This window comes from Carassius gibelio, chromosome B24 (assembly GCF_023724105.1).
Source record: "Carassius gibelio isolate Cgi1373 ecotype wild population from Czech Republic chromosome B24, carGib1.2-hapl.c, whole genome shotgun sequence".
NCBI lineage: Eukaryota > Metazoa > Chordata > Actinopteri > Cypriniformes > Cyprinidae > Carassius > Carassius gibelio.
The window spans coordinates 11,188,523-11,207,153 of NC_068419.1; the positions used below are offsets into that span (position 1 = coordinate 11,188,523).

Genomic DNA, 18,631 nt, shown 5'->3' on the forward strand with positions numbered 1-18,631 from the left:
TCAGCTGATGTATAAAAAAAATTCACACTTAAAAAGGGTTTTGTGGTCCAGGGTCACATATTAGGGTGTACCAAGCCTGTGTAACAGCCCTGGCCCCTTGGAAGAACTCTAGCTGGATGGTCCAGGGCATGGCCATGGTAATGGTTAGCAGGAGAAAGGTTGTCTTGACAGATGCCTACAAAACAGGTTGGGGGGCCCTGTGCGAGGGCAAGCTGAGTTTTGGCCATTGGTTGAAAGCGGAAAAAGGGCTTCAAATCAACTGCTTGTAAATGCTAGCAGTGTATTCCTCCTGTGCTAATCCGCTTGGACAACATGTCTGTGCACATACACCAGACGAATTGAACTAAGGAGTTGACATGTTGTCTTGAAGCAATGTCCCCTCTGTGGATGCGTTTTGTTATTCGATCACCCTGAACGCGTAGGTAATCTGGCATTTAAGGGAACAGGGGCACATAGTTCTGTTGGTGGCCCCACTCTGGAAGAACCAACCTCGGTTTTCAGAGCTTACTCTGCTACTTGAAGCACCCCCATGGCTCATTCTGCTGAGATGAGATTTCATGGGTTCTGTAGCAGGCTCTGTAACTTTGGTCACTCGTCGGGAGTCTACAAGTCTCCCAGAGTGCGTATTAAACACGAAGTGGTCCGTTTTCTCCGCTTGGTGCCTAAACCGCAGTCAAGAATCATCTACCTCGGACCTCAGTGATTTTGTCCTTCCTGCAAGAGCTGCTGGATAAGCTGGATCCTCTTCCAAGCTCAAATTATACATAGCAGCTATAGCAGCCTCCCATCCCCCTATAGCGGGCCAATCGGTGGGCAGGAGCAACTCTGTTGTCTGCTTCATGAGGGCCAGGAGGCTGAATCCGCCATTGCCCCCTCACTATTCCTACATGCGATTTGCCCAATGTGCTGAGGGCTGTGAAGGCCCTCCTTTTTAGCCGCTACAGTCTACTGACCTTCGGACACTGTTGATAAAGACTGCTCTACTTCTAGCACTAGTGTCATTAAAACGAATAGGAGACCTGCAGGTGCTTTCGGTAAGCCCTGCCTGCCTGGAATTCGGGCCCAATGACTCCAAGGTCGTCCTGAAACCAAGGCATTGTTATACACCCAAGGTGCTCTCCACTCCATCCAGAGCACAGGTCATCATGCTCTTGGCGCTTCCAGGAATTATCCTTGCTCTGCACTTTTAAAGATCTGAGGATTTACATTGAGCATTCCGCCCAGTTTAGGTGGTCGGAACAACTTTTTATTACTTTTGGTGACTACGCCAAAGGGCATCTGGTCATGAAGCAGAGGCTTTCTAGGTGGATAGTAGATGCCATCACACTAGCATACTCTTCCTTGGGCCTGCAATGCCCCATCAGAGTACAAGCCCATTCCACCAGAGGCATCGCCTTTTCTTGGGCATGGTCTAGCGGTGTGTCCATTACAGAGATCTATGTGGCGGCTAGCTGGGCCACACTGTCCCTTAGCTAGGTCTTATAACCTGGATGTCCTGGCCTTGCAGGCCAGAGTCCTTACTGACAGAGAGTCCTTGACAATAACACGCTCAAGCTCTTTCAGCCCAGGGAGTGCCAAAGTTGTAGAGTCCTCTGGAAAGATTACCCAGGCTGGGCGTGACATCTGTGAGTTTAGCCCGTTTAGCCTTGGAGAATATTCACCTTCAATAAATGGCCTATTTAAGAACTGTTTTCACATATAGGGCACACCGGATTATAAGGTGCATAGAATAGAAGATACTGCAAGTCAAACGTTAGACTGGGTTTGCGTTATGCATCCACTAGATGGAGCTGTGCTAAAGGGAATGTCAACATTTTGACAGAGTGCCTTGATCCATATATGAGGCGCTCCGGATTATAAGGCGCACTGTTGTTTTTTGAGAAAATTAAAGGCTTTTAAGTGCGCCTTATAGTGCGGAAAATATGGTACTTCCCTATGTGTGTTGGATGCTTAAGGAGGTTATATTATGCAGTCGTTCCTCTACCATAGCACAGAGTGATTGTACTGGTTTCCCATAGTGTCTTTTAAGCAAGACGCAGTACAAGTGAAGTACTGACAGGGAATGTACTCAGTCACTAACGTAACCTTGGTTCCCTGAGAATCGGAAATGAGTACTGCGTTGCTGGCTGTGCTGTGTAGCGGTTGTTGCTTCAGTCGAAGAAAACCAAGGATCCTGTGGCAAAACGCTTGCTTATATAGCCAGATTGCCCCACCCATTCTGGTGGGCTTTGTCACCATTCTTTCGTTTTTTTAATACACCGGATGAGCTAATGGCAGTGCAGTTTCACCATGTGATTGAAAATAAAAAGGCTTCAGGAGAAAAAAAAAAAAAAAAAGTGTCTTTTCCCCCATAGTGTCTTTTAAGCAAGACGCAGTACTCATTCCCGTATCTCAGGGAATAGAGTTTACGTTAGTCACAGTGTATTTTTATAGCATATATTTTTAATGATACTATTCATACAGGACTCCTTTTTTGTTTTACAGATGCCAGTCATATTGGTTTGGATCAAGAGGAGGTTGCTTATGACGGTTTTAATTTTTGGTTGAACTTTCCCTTTAACAATCACTTCTCAAATATGTCCAAATCATGGGTAATTTAAAAGCCTCCGCAAGCCAGCATGACTAAAAACAAGGAGTCTTTGTTTATTCCAGTTAGCATGACAGAAAGATGCAAAGTCACAGCAATAGCATCTAGATGAAGCCAATTAAAAAATGTGTACTGGCCAGAGTTTGTCTTCAGAGAGTACATAGGCAAAGAAACCAACTCCAGCTTTCAAAGTATCGTTGCCCTTTAAAACCGCCTGTTCATCTGTGGACAGATTGACTGCGAGCGAGCGAACAAACGAACGCCATGATGAGCTGCAACACGAGGGTGAACGAGTTGAGTAAAATGTAGAGGCCTCAATCCCTAGAAGCCGACTAAAACATCTGAACCCATTTCACAAAGAACGGTTTAATAAAAATCCAGATGTGCACTTTATGTTCAAGGATATCTTTATAAAATGACCATGAAATAGAACTCAAAGGCAGATTTTCATCCAGATCTGTCAAGGCTTGCAATATAACGCCAAATTGTGGTAAAGGGAATACAACCTAGAGTATGGGTTTCAGCTTAAGCATGAAACGCTACTGCCTAGAGGGCTTTCAATGTGTGTGCGCCTGAGAAATGATGATTCCCTCATCAGTCCTCGATATTTTACAGTCAATAGAAACATCACCACATTGACCAAGTGTGCTGCGTTTTGGCATAATGTATCATTTAAAAGCCATACAAATGAGGTAAGAAAAAATAACAAAACAGCTCAGTGACATGGAGGGCTGCACAAATAATCCTTAATCTTTCTACTTGAACGAAAAGCACAATTGTTCCCCTGCCTGCTGGATGAAGTGCTGTTGGTTCTTCATTTAAGAAGACACGGTTCGAAAAAACTGTCCTGCAATGTAATGCAATGTCCTGCAAATACACACGCTACGTTGCTACCCCTTAAGTAAGGTCCCATACTGTACTCGTGCTAAACAACTGTCTGCCAGTGCTGGATTCGTGTATCTCGAACCGAACAGCTCATGTTGGTCTACTGACCACAATCTCTCACACCTGAAATATTTCTTCTGGCCTAACAACTCAGTGAGAATAGGCTGAGATGTCATTGTACTTTTTTCCTTTGCTTAACCTGCAATTATTCGTACTTATTGTGACCAAAAAACATAATTTGGATGAGCATATTCATGTATAAACTCTTTCAATGATGAAGTGATTTGGTGGCTTGGTTGAAAGCTATACATTTTCTTACTGAAAAGGTCAACAACCTGACTGCAAGTAACTTTGTTGAGAGCTACAAGTCCCATAGTAAAAGTAAGCAAGACAACAACACAACCTTGATTTAAAAATGATCAGAAGTTCAGATGAAAAACAATATTTAATTGGGCTTTGCTATGGTATTCTAAAATACTATAAATGTATACATGCAGATAGATATGTATTGTGATATAGGAGCTACTTATATTAAATAATATTAAACTAATATTAAAGGTCCGCAAAATATTTCCAATAAAGATTTGGTGAAAGAAGGAAAAAAGTAGATCAGAAGTTTGACTGTGCATAAGGCATTTAAATATTTTTACAGTAGCTATGTGAGACACTGGACCACAAAACCAGTCTTAAGGGTATATTTCTAGTAACAGTAAAAAAAAAATATATATTTTTTTATTTTGGTATGGTTCAAAATTATAGATTTTTTTTAAATGCCAAAAATCATTAGGAGTAGAGATAAGTAAAGATCATGTTCCATTAAGATATTTTGTAAAGTCCTACCCTAAATACAAACCTTAATTTTTGATTAGTAAAATTTGGACATTTGGACAACTTGATAGTTTTTTGGCACCATTTAGATTTCAGATATTCAAATAGTTGTATCTCGGCCAAATATTGCCAGATCCTAATAAACTAAACATTAATGTAAAGCTTATTTATCCAGTTTTAAGATGATGTATAAATCTTAATTTAGAAAAATTGACATTTAACGTTTTGTGGTCCAGGGTCACATATATTGCATGTTGATGAGACCAACACGTGTTATGGACATTTTGAAGTTTTACGAATTGGCGATTTTCATTTGAATTTGTATGAAAACATACAGTTTCTAGGAAAACAGCCATGATGCTTCATGCTTAACTTCACCCCTTAACTTCAGTGGAGCAAGAGCAGATTGTATGCAAAACTGTGTTAGATTTGGATGATTTTGTGAACCTCCATTGGTCAACCCACAAAAAAAAACAAAAAAAAAAAAAAAAAAAAAAAAAACACTGGAATTCAATATGCAAAAAGCTAGCAGGAACAACAGTCTTTGAACAACTTGGCAGTAAGATGACATCTAATGACTAATATACTCTGGGAATGGCTGTGGAGAATGACTGGAAGTGTCACACACACACACACACAGTCAAAGTTCCATTCTGAAGAAATCAATGAAGTAGTTGAAGAATCTTTTCATTTTCCATATTAGCAGTCAATATAAGCTACTTTTACTCAAACTAGTAGTCACTTTGGAAGATAAACTAAATACCTTGAAAGATACAGTTTATGACTTATTTAGCTCAAAAACAGCTCTCATACTCAGATAGAAAGTAATCTCCATTGTTACAGAAATATGACTCACCTTAAGACATTTAGAGCAGCACCTCAAACAATCATCTAGTCAGCCGTGTTTGGTCAGTACTTCCAGTAAATCAGTTAGCCTGAGGGTTAGTTCTCCACCATGCTTCTTCAACCAAAAGACCTTCTGTTAAAAGCTTGATAAACTTCCTCCACTTTTCCAAATAATGGCCCAATTAGAGTGGAAAACCTCAGCATTCTTTGATTATCTGTTCTGTCTGCCTTAAGGCAGGTGGACTGCATGCCCCATCTCTGCTACACAAACTGTTAATGACGCTGCTCCTCTCAGTGGATTGTTAGCTTGAAGCTAATTAAGTGAATGGCAGCCATTTTGAAAGCTCCAATATCCAAGCTATCTGGTTTGTATATCCTTCATGAACAAATGAAAACTAATTGCAGAAAGAGTTGCAAAATTATTGTTCACAAATTGTGGAGACCAGCGACATGTTAAAAAAAGACTATAGACTACCAGAATGAAGTAAACTTTTTCTACCAGAAGTTTGGATAGATAGATAGATAGATAGATAGATAGATAGATAGATAGATAGATAGATAGATAGATAGATAGATAGATAGATAGATAGATAGATAGATAGATAGATAGATAGATAGATAGATAGATAGATAGATGGTATTGTTATTGTTGGCACACATATGTTGCTTATACCATAAGATGGCAGGTTGATTTGTTGAGGTCTGAGAGTTATGAGGGTAAATGTGAAAAATGTTACCCCAGCCTCTACTCTCTCAGCGATTTTGTTGACTTAAGTTCAGAACCCTAAATTGACAGCACATGTGAAGCCAAAGCCTGTGTCCCTACCTGTTCAGCTGCTTGTTTTCGGGGTTTGTCCCAAGGAAATACCATCAGAGCAGATCCTGCCACATAATGCTTCACTCATGCTTCTCTATGGTCTGACATTCTGGGAAGAAAGAACCAAGCAATGTTTTTAATTTATCGAAAGGTCAGATGAAACCTGTTCTCTGAGAGGTCGCATGGATACAAATCAAGCATTGAAAAAAAAAAAAAAGAGAGAGAACTCATTAAAAAACAGACTGACATCCTCTTTTGACTAGCTGAATAATTTGTTTTGTATGGGGATAACAGCAAAGACTTTCAAGAAAGGCTTTCTTCAGAAGGAACAGCTGGCTCTCCAGAAAGATGCCATTCAAATGCATACATTGGATGACTTCCTAATGAACAGAAGTTCCACATTTATGAGAGCTCCTTGGCCTGGCTTTGAAAACAGTTTAACTGCATTTACACACACAATGGAAACAGAAGGAGAAGAAGCTGTCTTGCATAGTGCTTCAAAGCATGCTTGTACTGACCATAGATTTATGTGTGCTTTATGTCGGGATTAATTTGTCTTAGTTCAGTCGTAAATAAAAGGAGCGGAGGCCAATCAGCTGACCACTGGTGGTGGTCCAAAACCTTCAGGAGAGGGAGAGATGGGAAAAAGAGTGAAACTACATAATGTTCTTGGGTGGCCTGGAGACTCTGACAGTATATCTGCTCATGGGAAATTCAGCAGCAATTCATTGATGGTAGAATGATTATATATAATTTTTTGTTTAAATATTAAAATTATTTATAATATGTATTATTATTATTACTGTTGATATTATTATTACTATATTCTTAATGAACCTTTTTAGACCTGGATATATCAGGTTAATGCAACACTAATGCAATATATATATATATATATATATATATATATATATATATATATATATATATATATATATATATATATATATATATATATATATATATATATGTGTGTATATGTAAATGTATGAGTATATGTAAATATTTCATTTTATTAAAAACTAAATTCATAAAATGTAATAATAAGTAATTGAAATAATACAAATAAATAAAAACTAAATGATATAAATGTATATTTGAATTGAAAAACATGTGATTATAAAATATCACTAAAGTTGTGAAAATATTAAAAGATTACAGGTACTTTTCAGGTTATAAATTAAACTTCTTGAAAAGTATATGCTTCCCTTTAATTAAATCATATGGCAGATCAGATTACAGATAAAAAATCTTGAACCCTGAAATCAAGATTTAAATACTTGGGAATAAAAATTACCCGTTTGTACATGAATCTGTTTAAAGCAAATTGTAATCCCATACTTAAAATACTTTAATCAGATTTCCAACGGTGGAGTGTAAAATGTTTTCTTTAAATGTTAAAATCAATTGTGCTGAATGTATGAATGGTGTTGAATGAATGTGTTACCCAGATTATTATATTTGTTTCAGAGTCTTCCAATTTTATTTTTATTTTTTTCATTCAATCAATAGGTTGCTGTGTTCTTTTATATGGGAGGGCATAAAACCAAGACTACGCAGGGATTTTCTTGAAAAACCTGAAAGGGGGGGTGAAATTCTATTTCATGCATACTGATTTTTTCACACTGTTAAAGAGTTGAATTCCCATGCTAAACATGAACAAAGTTTCAAAAATTAAGTTGTACGTTTGAAGGAGTATTTTTGTTCCCAAAATACTCCTTCCGGTTTGTCACAAGTTTCGGAAAGTTTTTTTCGAATATGGCTCTGTGTGACGTTAGATGGAGCGGAATTTCCTTATATGGGTCCTGAGGGCACGTCTGCCGGAAGAGCGCGCGCTCCCGTATAGCAGAGCACTGAGAGGCTGAGCACAGACATTTCACTGATCAGAGCGATTCACTGATCAGAGCGAGAGCGTCGCGAAAAGTCACAAAAGAAGTGTGTTTTTGGTTGCAAGGGCAAGACAACCCTGCACAGATTACCAAAAAAAAAAAAAACAGCATTAAGGGACCAGTGGATGGAGTTTATTTTTACAGAGCATCAACGGAGTTGTGCAAGTGTTTGTGTTTGTTCCCTGTATTTCGAAGATGCTTGTTTTACAAACAAGGCCCAGTTTGACGATGGATTTGCGAATCGTTTATTTCTTAAGGATGATGCAATCCCAACGGAAAAGGGTCACGATTGTGTGTTGGAACCGCAGGCGGTGAGTAAAACTGCTTCAAATATCTCTGCCTCCTTGTTAGTGCGTCCCCTCCCATGCCGGAGACCCGGGTTCGAGCCCCACTCAGAGCGAGTCGTTGCTGCTGCTGCTCTCGTTCAGTTTCAGCCTCGGAATCTGATTCTGGATCATAAATAAATGGCTGAATCTGACTGTAAGCCATGGTTTGTTTTGGATGATGGTTTTTCCCTCACGGTAATGTCACAGCTTCCACATGCTCTCAACGCAAAAGCCTACTAACGCTGGTGATTCTTTAGCTCCGCCCACACGTCACGCCTCCAGCCGGTCGTGTTTTTCCGGGAAAACTCTTTCTCTTATGAATATAATAAAACTAAAGACTTTTTGAAGTTATGAAGGATGCAGTACTACTCTATAGGTACTCAAGATTAACAGGATATTGAGTGAAAACGAGCATTTCACCCCCCCTTTAAAAGGACGCAGGACTGGATCTAACAAATTTGCTAAACTATTATTGGTCAGCAAATTTACAAAAAGTAATTTATTGGTTTCAGCCCCCACATATAGAATGGTGTGAAGCGGAGGCTAAATCTCGCAGATCAACATCACTATCAGTGCTGATAACAATGAAGTCACCATTCTCACCATTGCCGTTTTCCTCAATTCCAGTTGTAATTTCCACCCTCAAAATATTTAATCAGTTTAGACAAGCATTTCAACTCACAGACTATTCCTTTGAAACCCCCATATGTACTAATAATTTTTTTCACAGCTATCATTTTTTTCTCCAAGCTAGATGCTACTTTCAAGCAATGTCAGGACTTGGGCATAGTTAAATGGAGTGACTTTTTCACTGACATATTTTTTTTGCTAATTACAATGATCTGATTAAAAAATGTAATCTTCAAAAGTCAGATTTTTTTTGTTATCTCCAGGTTCAACGCTTTATTCAGACCCATTGCTCTGTGTTTTCCTCAAATGCCCTCTGAATCATGGTTGGATTAGTTTCTTAACCCCTTACTCCTACACACCTCAAGGGCCTAATTTCCAAAATGTAAACTGTAACTTGCAGTTTTTCTCAGTTGCTTTGGTACATTTCTCGAATCATCCTTGACATTTGCTAAACAGTAAGTGCATTTCTCAAAACAACTCGTACAAAGAGCAAAACATCATGGATTACCTGCAAAAGCCAGTCTCTTGCTCAAAATTGTATCTCTCAAAAATAAATATTTGTCAATGAACATGTAAGTGCCATAAGAATGACAAATCCTTGTGTCATAGTTTACAGATAATACAGTCAAATTGCTTAGTCATGTTATCTATATAACAGTGTACTCTGGAGGAAAGTTCTGATGTAAACTGTAAACTGTATTGAACAGTATGCCATATGCTTATGTATGCCATATATCCATTTCAAAAGTATGTGGGATATTGATTGAAAGAGACTGGATAAAATTCCCAGTTACACTTTTAGTAGTGGTCTGACCAAAAAAATACAATAAATAAAAAACCTTTACAATGTCATTGTGATATAGAAAAGGAAAAAGAAATATGTGCACAAAGATAAAAATAAGTCTATTTTCAGAATTTTTAACCCTTGTGTTGTCATCTGTCTATACAGTATATGCTTTCCAACTGAAGATTCATGAGATGAACCTTTGAGCTATTTCAGAAATGGTTTATCATTGGTTGATCTACATTATCTTCATTAGTCAAGATTCACTTGCCAAGTTTATAAAAAGTCCACTAATAATGTGTAAAAAATAATAATAAAATAAAATAAAATAAAAATAAATGTGCTTGATTAAACTACATTAAAGCTGCAGTAGGTAACTTTTGTAAAAATATATTTTTTACATATTTGTTAAACCTGTCATTATGTCCTGACAGTAGAATATGAGACAGATAATCTGTGAAAAGAAATCAAGCTCCTCTGGCTCCTCCCAGTGTCCTATTGCCATTTGCAGTTACGGACCGCTCCCGGTAAGAAAACAACCAATCAGAGCTGCGCTCCGTAACTTTGTTTGTGTTGTGTTTTGTGTTGAGTCCATAAAGTAATTAAATTAAAAAAGATTATAAATTGGTATTGTACATTTTTACATTCTATTAATATTTTAACCTTTCAACCCATTAAACCAATGGCAATATAAAAATGTAATTAAAAAAAATACCACTGTTACATCTAGTCATGGCCATTGAACATTTTTATTTTATGTCAACAGAACTAGTTTCCTATCAAAAAAGGTTTCAAAGGTTTTATTGTATTACAAGTGCATGAAAATACAAATGAACCAGTTTTATTATTGTATCACACTATATTGTCCTCCAGTTAAAGCTGATATTTCAATTATTTAATGCCTCTCCCCCAAATTTGACAGAGGTAAAGTGCAGCCAATGAGGAGATCCTTAATGATGACATTATGAATTTCTTGTTGTCTTGGAGAACTTGCATCATAAAGTTGCATTGCTTGTTTGGTCAATTCTGGTCTTGCAAATCCTGCAATGCTGAGCTGTGCAGCATCTGTTGGTTGCTGCTGCTGTCTTTGGTACTCGGTTGCATCGGTTTTCGGATCACCAGTACACTGAACCGAAAACCGTTTCTTTCGGACACGTCCGATTTGAGAACCGAGGAGCTGATGATACTGCACATTCGTGTAATTTGTAATAAAGTATTTTGTTAAACATCGGATAACTATATATTGTTTTTTTTGTTTGTTTGTTTGTTTTTTTTTTTTGTTTTTTTTTTAAGATACATGTTCCTAATCTGTATATTGTAGATTATGTATGGGCCAAAGGGGTTTTCAGGGAAGTTGGACAATAATTAAGACTCTAAAGACTCCATGTTTAATATGAATAAGGGATGATTTATGAAATATCTGTACTGTATTTATAGTTAATTATGACAGATTCACAAATTGAGTTTGTAGTAAACAGAACATGAACACGAGTAGAGCAGCTGATGATACTGAACTGCAGCACGTGCCTGTTAGAGTGATTCTCGTTCTAGAGTCAAGAACCGGTTGCATCGGTTTTCAGATCATCAGTACACTGAACCGAAAACCGTTTCTTTCGGACGCGTCCGATTCGAGAACCGAGGAGCTGATGATACTGCACATTCATGATTCAGCGTGAAGCCAACTGACTCACAGCGCGTCTGAACCGAACTGATTCTTTTGGTGATTGATTCTGAACTGATTCTGTGCTAATGTTATGAGTGCGGGTAAACCGAGGGCGTGAATGAAGGGCAATCTGACGAAATGTAAGTTAATTTAATAACAAATACATCGCAATGGATTATGTATAGTAAGTGAATCATGGTTTCTGCGCTGATGACACCTAATTTACTTTGTATCTTCAAGACTTAAATCCTCGTATGCACATTATTGCTGTTACTGTATTTGGGTGTGTTGTTGCAAAACTTAATTGTAAACTTTTCATGATTATGAGGTTTTTAACTGACTGAAGTTATGATTAGTGACTTTATATATTTGAATGTTTGATAGAATTGACGCCATAATGTCATCGCAGATGAATTTATTGAATCAAACCGTCCGAAAGAACCGGTTCGCGGAAAAGAATCGTACCATCACTAATCCACATTGATATCCAGTGAGTGGTGCGTGTGTTTCGTCTGCAAGCATGAGATGATATGCCACTGCTGCCTGCCGGTGTGGTGCAGTAAAATGACAGAAGGGGAGACATTAATTCATTTATCATCTCAAATTTATGCTGGTTTTATTGTTACACATGACGCGGACTCGACTGTACTTGGAATATTTTCCAAGTCCAAAATGTTCAAGTCCGTGTCAAGTCCGAGTACAAATTCACCCGAGTGCGTGACAAGTCCGAGTTCATTCAAAATTGGACTCGAGTCCGGACTCGAGTCCGAGTCCAAGTTCGAGTACCCCAACTCTACTATACGATGAATTAAAGACTAGATATAAGACTATTGCACAGAAAACTAAATTTTAAGCAACATGACATTAGCAAATTATAATGTAGGAAACCGCAGTGCGTAAATAAATGTGTGTAATCAATTTCATGAATATAAAAAAGTTATCACAACTTGTTCAAAAGAATGAGAAACTGGTTTTATGATGTGTATAAATGACTAGATGATGTGGAGGTTGTACAAGTAGTTTTGAGAATTTCATTTCTTATTTGAGATTTGAGGGCCGGGAGGAATTGTGTCCACTGCTACGGGTGTGTGTGTGTGTTCACTGCTGTGTGTGTGCACTTTAGATGGGTTAAATGCGGAGCACAAATTCCGAGTATGGGTTATGTCACTTTCATATAGTTTAGATAGACAGACAGACAGACAAAATATCATGGCATGCATGGGAGAGTCTCTTGGGTAAATGGCACACATGCTACCATTTATTAGTTAAAAAATGTACATATGCTCTAAATCCCCTTCTTTTTTCACTCTTTTGTTATGGCAAGTTTGAGTCATTTTCCATTCAAGCACTTCCCATCTTCTTGACTCCCATTTTGAGGATATATCAGAATGGGATGGCAGACATACTGTAGTCAGTGAAATGTTTAATTGTACACAGGGAACTGATGAGGATTTGTTCATAGTGCTTTTACTGGAATCACTCATTTTGTAGCACTAGACCGAGACAAACTCCTTTGACTAACCACATCCTGTTTGAGAGTGGAGTGTGAAAAAAAGAGTTTGAGGTTTGGCAGGGGCTGAAGACCCCAAGAATCAGATTCTTGATCTGGGTGTGGCTGCTTTGACTATATCTTATAGTCCATGAAGAAATTTAAATCCAGTGTTGACATTTATATAATCCTTTGAGCCTATCATTTCCTGACCCTCATGTGTCACCCAAAAATAATTTGTAAAATGCAGAATCTTTTACCAGAAATATATATATATTTGGCAATTGCAATAATTTTTTCACAGTTCCTTTCTAGTAATTCTGTGTTTATATCTTAAAATTAATTATTTCTTTCAAATCTAAAAAAAAGGTACTTTCTCACAATTTTTAATTAATATCCCACTTTTTTTTTTCTGTCCACCCAAAATAAAAAATAAAAAGGCAATTGGAACTTTTTATCTCACAGTTAGCAGTGTTTATTCATTATAAACATTGCTAACTGTGAGATAGATGGACGGACGGACGGACGGACGGACAGACAGACAGATAGATAGATAGATCCAATGGGAACCAATGGTCCCAAACGTTTGAACATAGTTATTTTAATCATTTCAGCTATTTTGTATTTATTTATTTTCTGTCTTGTGTACTAAATGTAAACATATTTCATGAAAAATATCTTACTCAGAACAGTACTAAATAAAAAAAATAATGTATTTTGTATGATCTCTCTTATTTTGTTAAAATTATTAACATTTTCACAGATCCTCCAAGGGGTTGCCAAACTTGCGCATGTACTGTAACTGTATGGAAGTCTAAAAGGTCTGTGTCTAGTGATGGAAATTGTAATCTCATACTTAAAATACTTGATGTCATGCATTTTTGTTTATGTTCTAAAACTTTAAGATAACAAGCTGTTTTGATTTGAACATTTAAGAAATTGAACTCAAAATAAGACATTTAAACTATAACTTTTATTGTGAATTGTACAAACACTTAAGTCAGTGTCTGGAAGACATGCCCATCACTAACACCAACTTGAAACACTTGAAGCATGAACCACAAAATGAGGGCTGGCGATTTCTCAGTAGCGTCAGCTTTGAAAACAACATTTGTCACGCTGATGGGGAAAATGTGAAGTGTAATCAACCGTAAGCGGGAAAAGATTTCCAGAGATTACAGAAATTGTCAAACAAGTGCAGTTGTTTTGAAATATATCACCATCGAGTCACATCTTAAACACAGTTGGGTCTGGGTTTAAATCCAGTGAGATTTGAAGGAGATCTGGGTCTTTTCCACTGAAATTTATGGCCAGAAACAAAACAGATGGAGTCTGCCATATCTTACTGTGTAGTAGCGTAACTGCTACTTAGTGAAATGTCTTCAGTGTATTTCAGAATTCATCAGACAGAAAGACTAGAAGATGAATAGAAGATGTTCCATTTTATGTCTGAGTCAACCTGACAGGATTCATTTTGCTCTGCGTTACATTATCCATTCCTGTTACACAACAGGTTGTGACAAAAATACATGAAATAATGACCTTAGTTTTGTTTTTTATAATATGACGTATATTATTTAAAGCTCAACTAAGTAAAAAATCATCTATTACAATGTACCATACATTGAGCCTTGCGACATCATTAACTCTTCAGTAAGGTGCAAGATGTAACTCGTTGCGTTTAGGTTTGATATATTGCATTGCACTGAACAACAGCAAATATACAGAGCAACAGTATATTTTCAAGATTATAAGTAATTTTGAATGGTGAGAATTTCTTTTTTTATTTAAGATAACTTAAACATTTTTTAAAGACAAACCGGAGCTATAAGGTATTAAACCAATGCCACATGCCTTTGTTGAATCCATCAGTCCACAATATTTCAACATAGTTTATTTTTATTTTTATTTTATATTCATGTTTAACAGTGGAATTCCTGATGAAAAACACCTACAATTACTTTACCCATGACTCTTATGCATAGAAATCACCAAACTGAGAAACACCCCCACTCCTATGAAGCATATACTGAATCAGTATAAATATTTCTATATACAGTGGACAATAAAATTAGACAACATCCTATAATTTCCTAAATTTCAAGGTCACTGCTTAGTCCTATTTGAAGTTATCTTAACAGGAGCAGAAGGGCAGTTTTTTAAAGCAAATTATAAATTTATTGTATTCTGAAGCACAGTATGAAAAACTAAATTAGTCATTTGAAAAAGAACACTGATCAAAATTAGAGAACACTTACCGATAAATTCAAGTTATTGACGTTAATCTGGCATAATTTCCTTAATTATCTGGAAAACCCTAATTAACTGGCAGCTTTCATCTAATTTTGACTTGAATTGCAAGATTGCGGGCCACTGAAACCCTGCAAGAGTCCACATAAAGGCCAAAGGGATGACCCTTACAGCCACTGCACGGAAAGCTGGTCTTCCAAATGTGATTTCTCGAATATAGCAGCTTTGCAATGACACAAATTCATTCAAGTCTCCCAAAACAGCTGGTTGTCCACATGAGACACATGCACTGGAAGACAGGATAATGTGGAGACTCTCAATAGGGAATCGGTTCAACACTGCAGCTGGAATCGCTCACTAGTTCAGCAATGAACAAGGCAAGGATCTGTCTCAGTATGTTTAAGAGAAGTCAGAATGAAAACGCACTCGGCTGCGAGTCTCTCATCAGCAGAAAGAATAAAAAGACTAAGTTCATCTTTGCTGAAGAGCATGTTGTGTGGAAAGAAGAGAACTGGTCAAAAATTCGCTTTAGGGAAACATTTTGTTCGGTGACAAACTTGGGGAAGACTGAACCCAAAGTTTTTAAAGACGTCAGTGAGAGGAAAAGGAGGAAGTGCCATTGCAATTGTTAGCGATTAAGGTAAATAATATTTCCATAAAATCAAGTATTTATTGATTGTTCTCTAATTTTGATCTCATTCATATAAAATAAATTTGATTATATCTTCGTTTGATTCTTTCCCTCTCGTCAAGTACACAATCTTATATCTTTATCTTTTCGTCTGATTTACAAATACATTTTGTTTCAACTCCAAGTTTGTGATGTTGTGTTTCATGTCATAGCTTGCTGATATAGTACACGGCTTAGAACTCTTTTGGAAAATATATATGGGAAAAATGAATAAAGAAAATTCTCCGGGTACCAATGATGCAAAAAATTAAACTTTTTTTTGCAACTGATGAAAATACATGAAAACCTTTACAAATGTAGACAAATTGTATTTTATACAAAACATTTTATTTGGCATTATATAAGGATATAACAGGTGTAACAGGCTACATATATTTCTGTGGGTATAAAAGTCAAAGTAAGTTCTATAGAAATGTGTCGTCTTCAGGTGTAGACACACAATGCTGTTGGGAATGACAGAGTGTCATGCTGAGGTCAGCAGGGGCAGTGCTGTGCATGTCCAACGTTATACATACATTTCTAACATTCTTATTCTCTGCTAATGCCATAGCATGTCCATTATAGTTGATTGTTATTGAAAAGAATTATCAAAAATCCCTTTATCAACCATTGATTTTGGCACATCATGTGATAAATTGTGTTTATTAATGCAAGGCAGCGATAAATACTCTTAAGAACGAACAACTAAGCATGCTGACAGACATAAAAGTTCAAGTGCAGGCTTATCTTTTTCTGATAAACACATTACATTCTGGAATTTCAAATGGTCGTAACATTTTTATTTCTAAGAAATAGTGGCCTCTGTGGAAAAAAAGTACACAATCTTTCTTCTGGTCAAAATTAAAAAAATAGGAGTCTCTTGCTGACTCACGATATTCAAATGCCCCTTTAAATTGCATAAATGTTTGATTGGCTCGGTGTCTGCCCGTACACACCATTACAAGCCTGTAGAAAGCAAAGACAGAAACATCAGTTGCCTGGAGACGAACGTCAGTTCCATACAAACCCCTAATAATCATAACAACCTCAGTAATTACCATAAAAACAGCCTTTAATATTCGAACATGTCAAAGATCAATGTGAGAATGGAAAAATGAGCCGAACCATGTCATGCCGCACATTCACAGGCGTGTGTATGGATGAGGTCAGAGGAATCGGCACCCAGCTTTGGGTCGGTTAGTCCAGTTCCACCACAAAGCTTAACTGGCTGCATGTGACTATACTAGCTTGTCTGCCCTCTTCAACTGTAAAACCTCGGCTGGGCACGAGAAGTCAAACCACAGAGGAGACACTTTCGTCATGACTCTCAGCTGCCACATGCTCGAGTGGCACCCAGCTAAGTCAACAGAAACGAACATCGGACGGCCTCTTTCCAAAACACTGGGACCTCAAGTAGTGTCAAAGTGATCTCACAGTGCATTGTGGTTGCTACTTATTGTCATTTTGATGATCTTAATGTGAAGGAATGCTAAATTCTGTCAAAAAAAGCATCATCGTCATTTTAACTGAATGTCTCTAATTTTGTTTCTCAGGGAGAATTCATACGGCAAGGCTACACCCAAATCTTCTGTCAGACTTTTTTCAGAGGGTAAGATTTATAAGATTCATTCACAGGCAATTAGTTGGCCATCTGTGAGCGTGATGGACTGGTGTGTTGGAATGTTTACCTGAGAACACCGATCTCTTGCTGGCATCTCTCACTCCACTTGGATTACCTAAAAAGAGCCAAAATACAGAAGAAAAGCTTGTAAATGGTTTCATGCTGAGAATTTTCAAACATATAATTCAATATAATAGAACGAGACACCTAAACCGAAACCTAAAAACCACATCGAAAATCAGCAAAGGCAGGCAAGATTTTTGAATGTTTTTTTTTTTTTTTAAGATGACTTTTATGCTTACCAAAGCTGCATTTATTTAATTTAACACAGTAAAAACTTTAACATTGTGAAATATTATTACAAATTAAAACAACTGTTATGTATTATAATATATTTCAAAAAATAATTTAATCCTGTGAGGGAATACAATATTCTGTCTTCAGTGTCAGATGATGCAGATTTGGTGCTCAAGAAAGATGTGTTAATAATAATAACACTGAAAACAGTTGTGATGCTTGATATTTTTGTGGAAACTGTAACAAAACAAGGAAGCTCATAAGAACAACATTTATTTGAAGTAGACATCTTTTCTAACAATGTAAAAGTCACTTTTAAAAACTTGCTGAATAAAAGTATTAATTCTTATAAACAAAGAAATACACAAGTAAACATTCAAGCTTACTGGGCCCAAACTTTTTTATTAGAAGGATAAGCTAAGGCCAGATTTCCAAATTAGGTCTTCAATCATTTTGGCAGGAGATCTGCACCATACATTCAGAACAGATTTAAGCATAACGCTTAAAATAGTGCCATGCTTACTTGTACTCGCAGCTGTAAACATTACCAAATGTACAAAATTATATAATAAATGAATATACAAATATCGGAGGTTTTGGATAACAGGTCTTCCAGTTCTGTGGATTTCTACATGGAGATTCTGTGCGGTCCTGCCGATCAGTGATAGTAAAATACACAAACATTTTTATACTGACATTTTAAATAACTAAAATATTACACTTGAGAAATCAAACTTCCCTACTGATCATAAGCCAGAGTTATCAGTTCTCATTAGGAAAGGGAGTTATTATATTTAAGGCATGAAATTCGAAATGAATGGAGCAGTGGCTGAAATGTTTTAAGGGTTAGTGGTTACCCCATTGTGGGCGTTCCTGCAATAACAGGAAATTGTTATGGAACTTGTTCTTTGCCGTGCACTTGATGACTATTCAGAAACCTGTGTTGGCACAGGCCTAACTCCAACAGACAGCGTCAACAGTCACTGTGGCAGCCAATCAGCAAATGTCCTGAATGCCAAATGGCATTCTGTCATGTCCTGCGGCTGGCA

General features: G+C 37.1%; 2 protein-coding genes across 5 annotated transcripts in view; both read right to left on the reverse strand.

The window, feature by feature from the left end:
- sulf1 (sulfatase 1) overlaps nucleotides 1-5,444 on the reverse strand; it is a 96,454-nt gene extending 91,010 nt beyond the window's left edge. For both annotated transcript variants that reach the window (XM_052596316.1, XM_052596313.1), the window contains exon 1: nucleotides 5,157-5,444. The gene's annotated coding sequence lies outside the window, so the exon portion shown is untranslated. The remainder of the gene's footprint in view (nucleotides 1-5,156) is intronic.
- A 10,546-nt stretch (nucleotides 5,445-15,990) lies between these two features.
- cb24h8orf34 (chromosome B24 C8orf34 homolog) overlaps nucleotides 15,991-18,631 on the reverse strand; it is a 79,421-nt gene continuing 76,780 nt past the window's right edge. For all 3 annotated transcript variants that reach the window (XM_052596327.1, XM_052596325.1, XM_052596326.1), the window contains exons 14-15: nucleotides 17,353-17,400; nucleotides 15,991-16,630 (exon numbers count right to left, since the gene is read on the reverse strand). In XM_052596327.1, coding sequence (XP_052452287.1) covers nucleotides 16,623-16,630; nucleotides 17,353-17,400 — 56 coding nt within the window. In that variant the 3' untranslated portion in view covers nucleotides 15,991-16,622. The remainder of the gene's footprint in view (nucleotides 16,631-17,352; nucleotides 17,401-18,631) is intronic.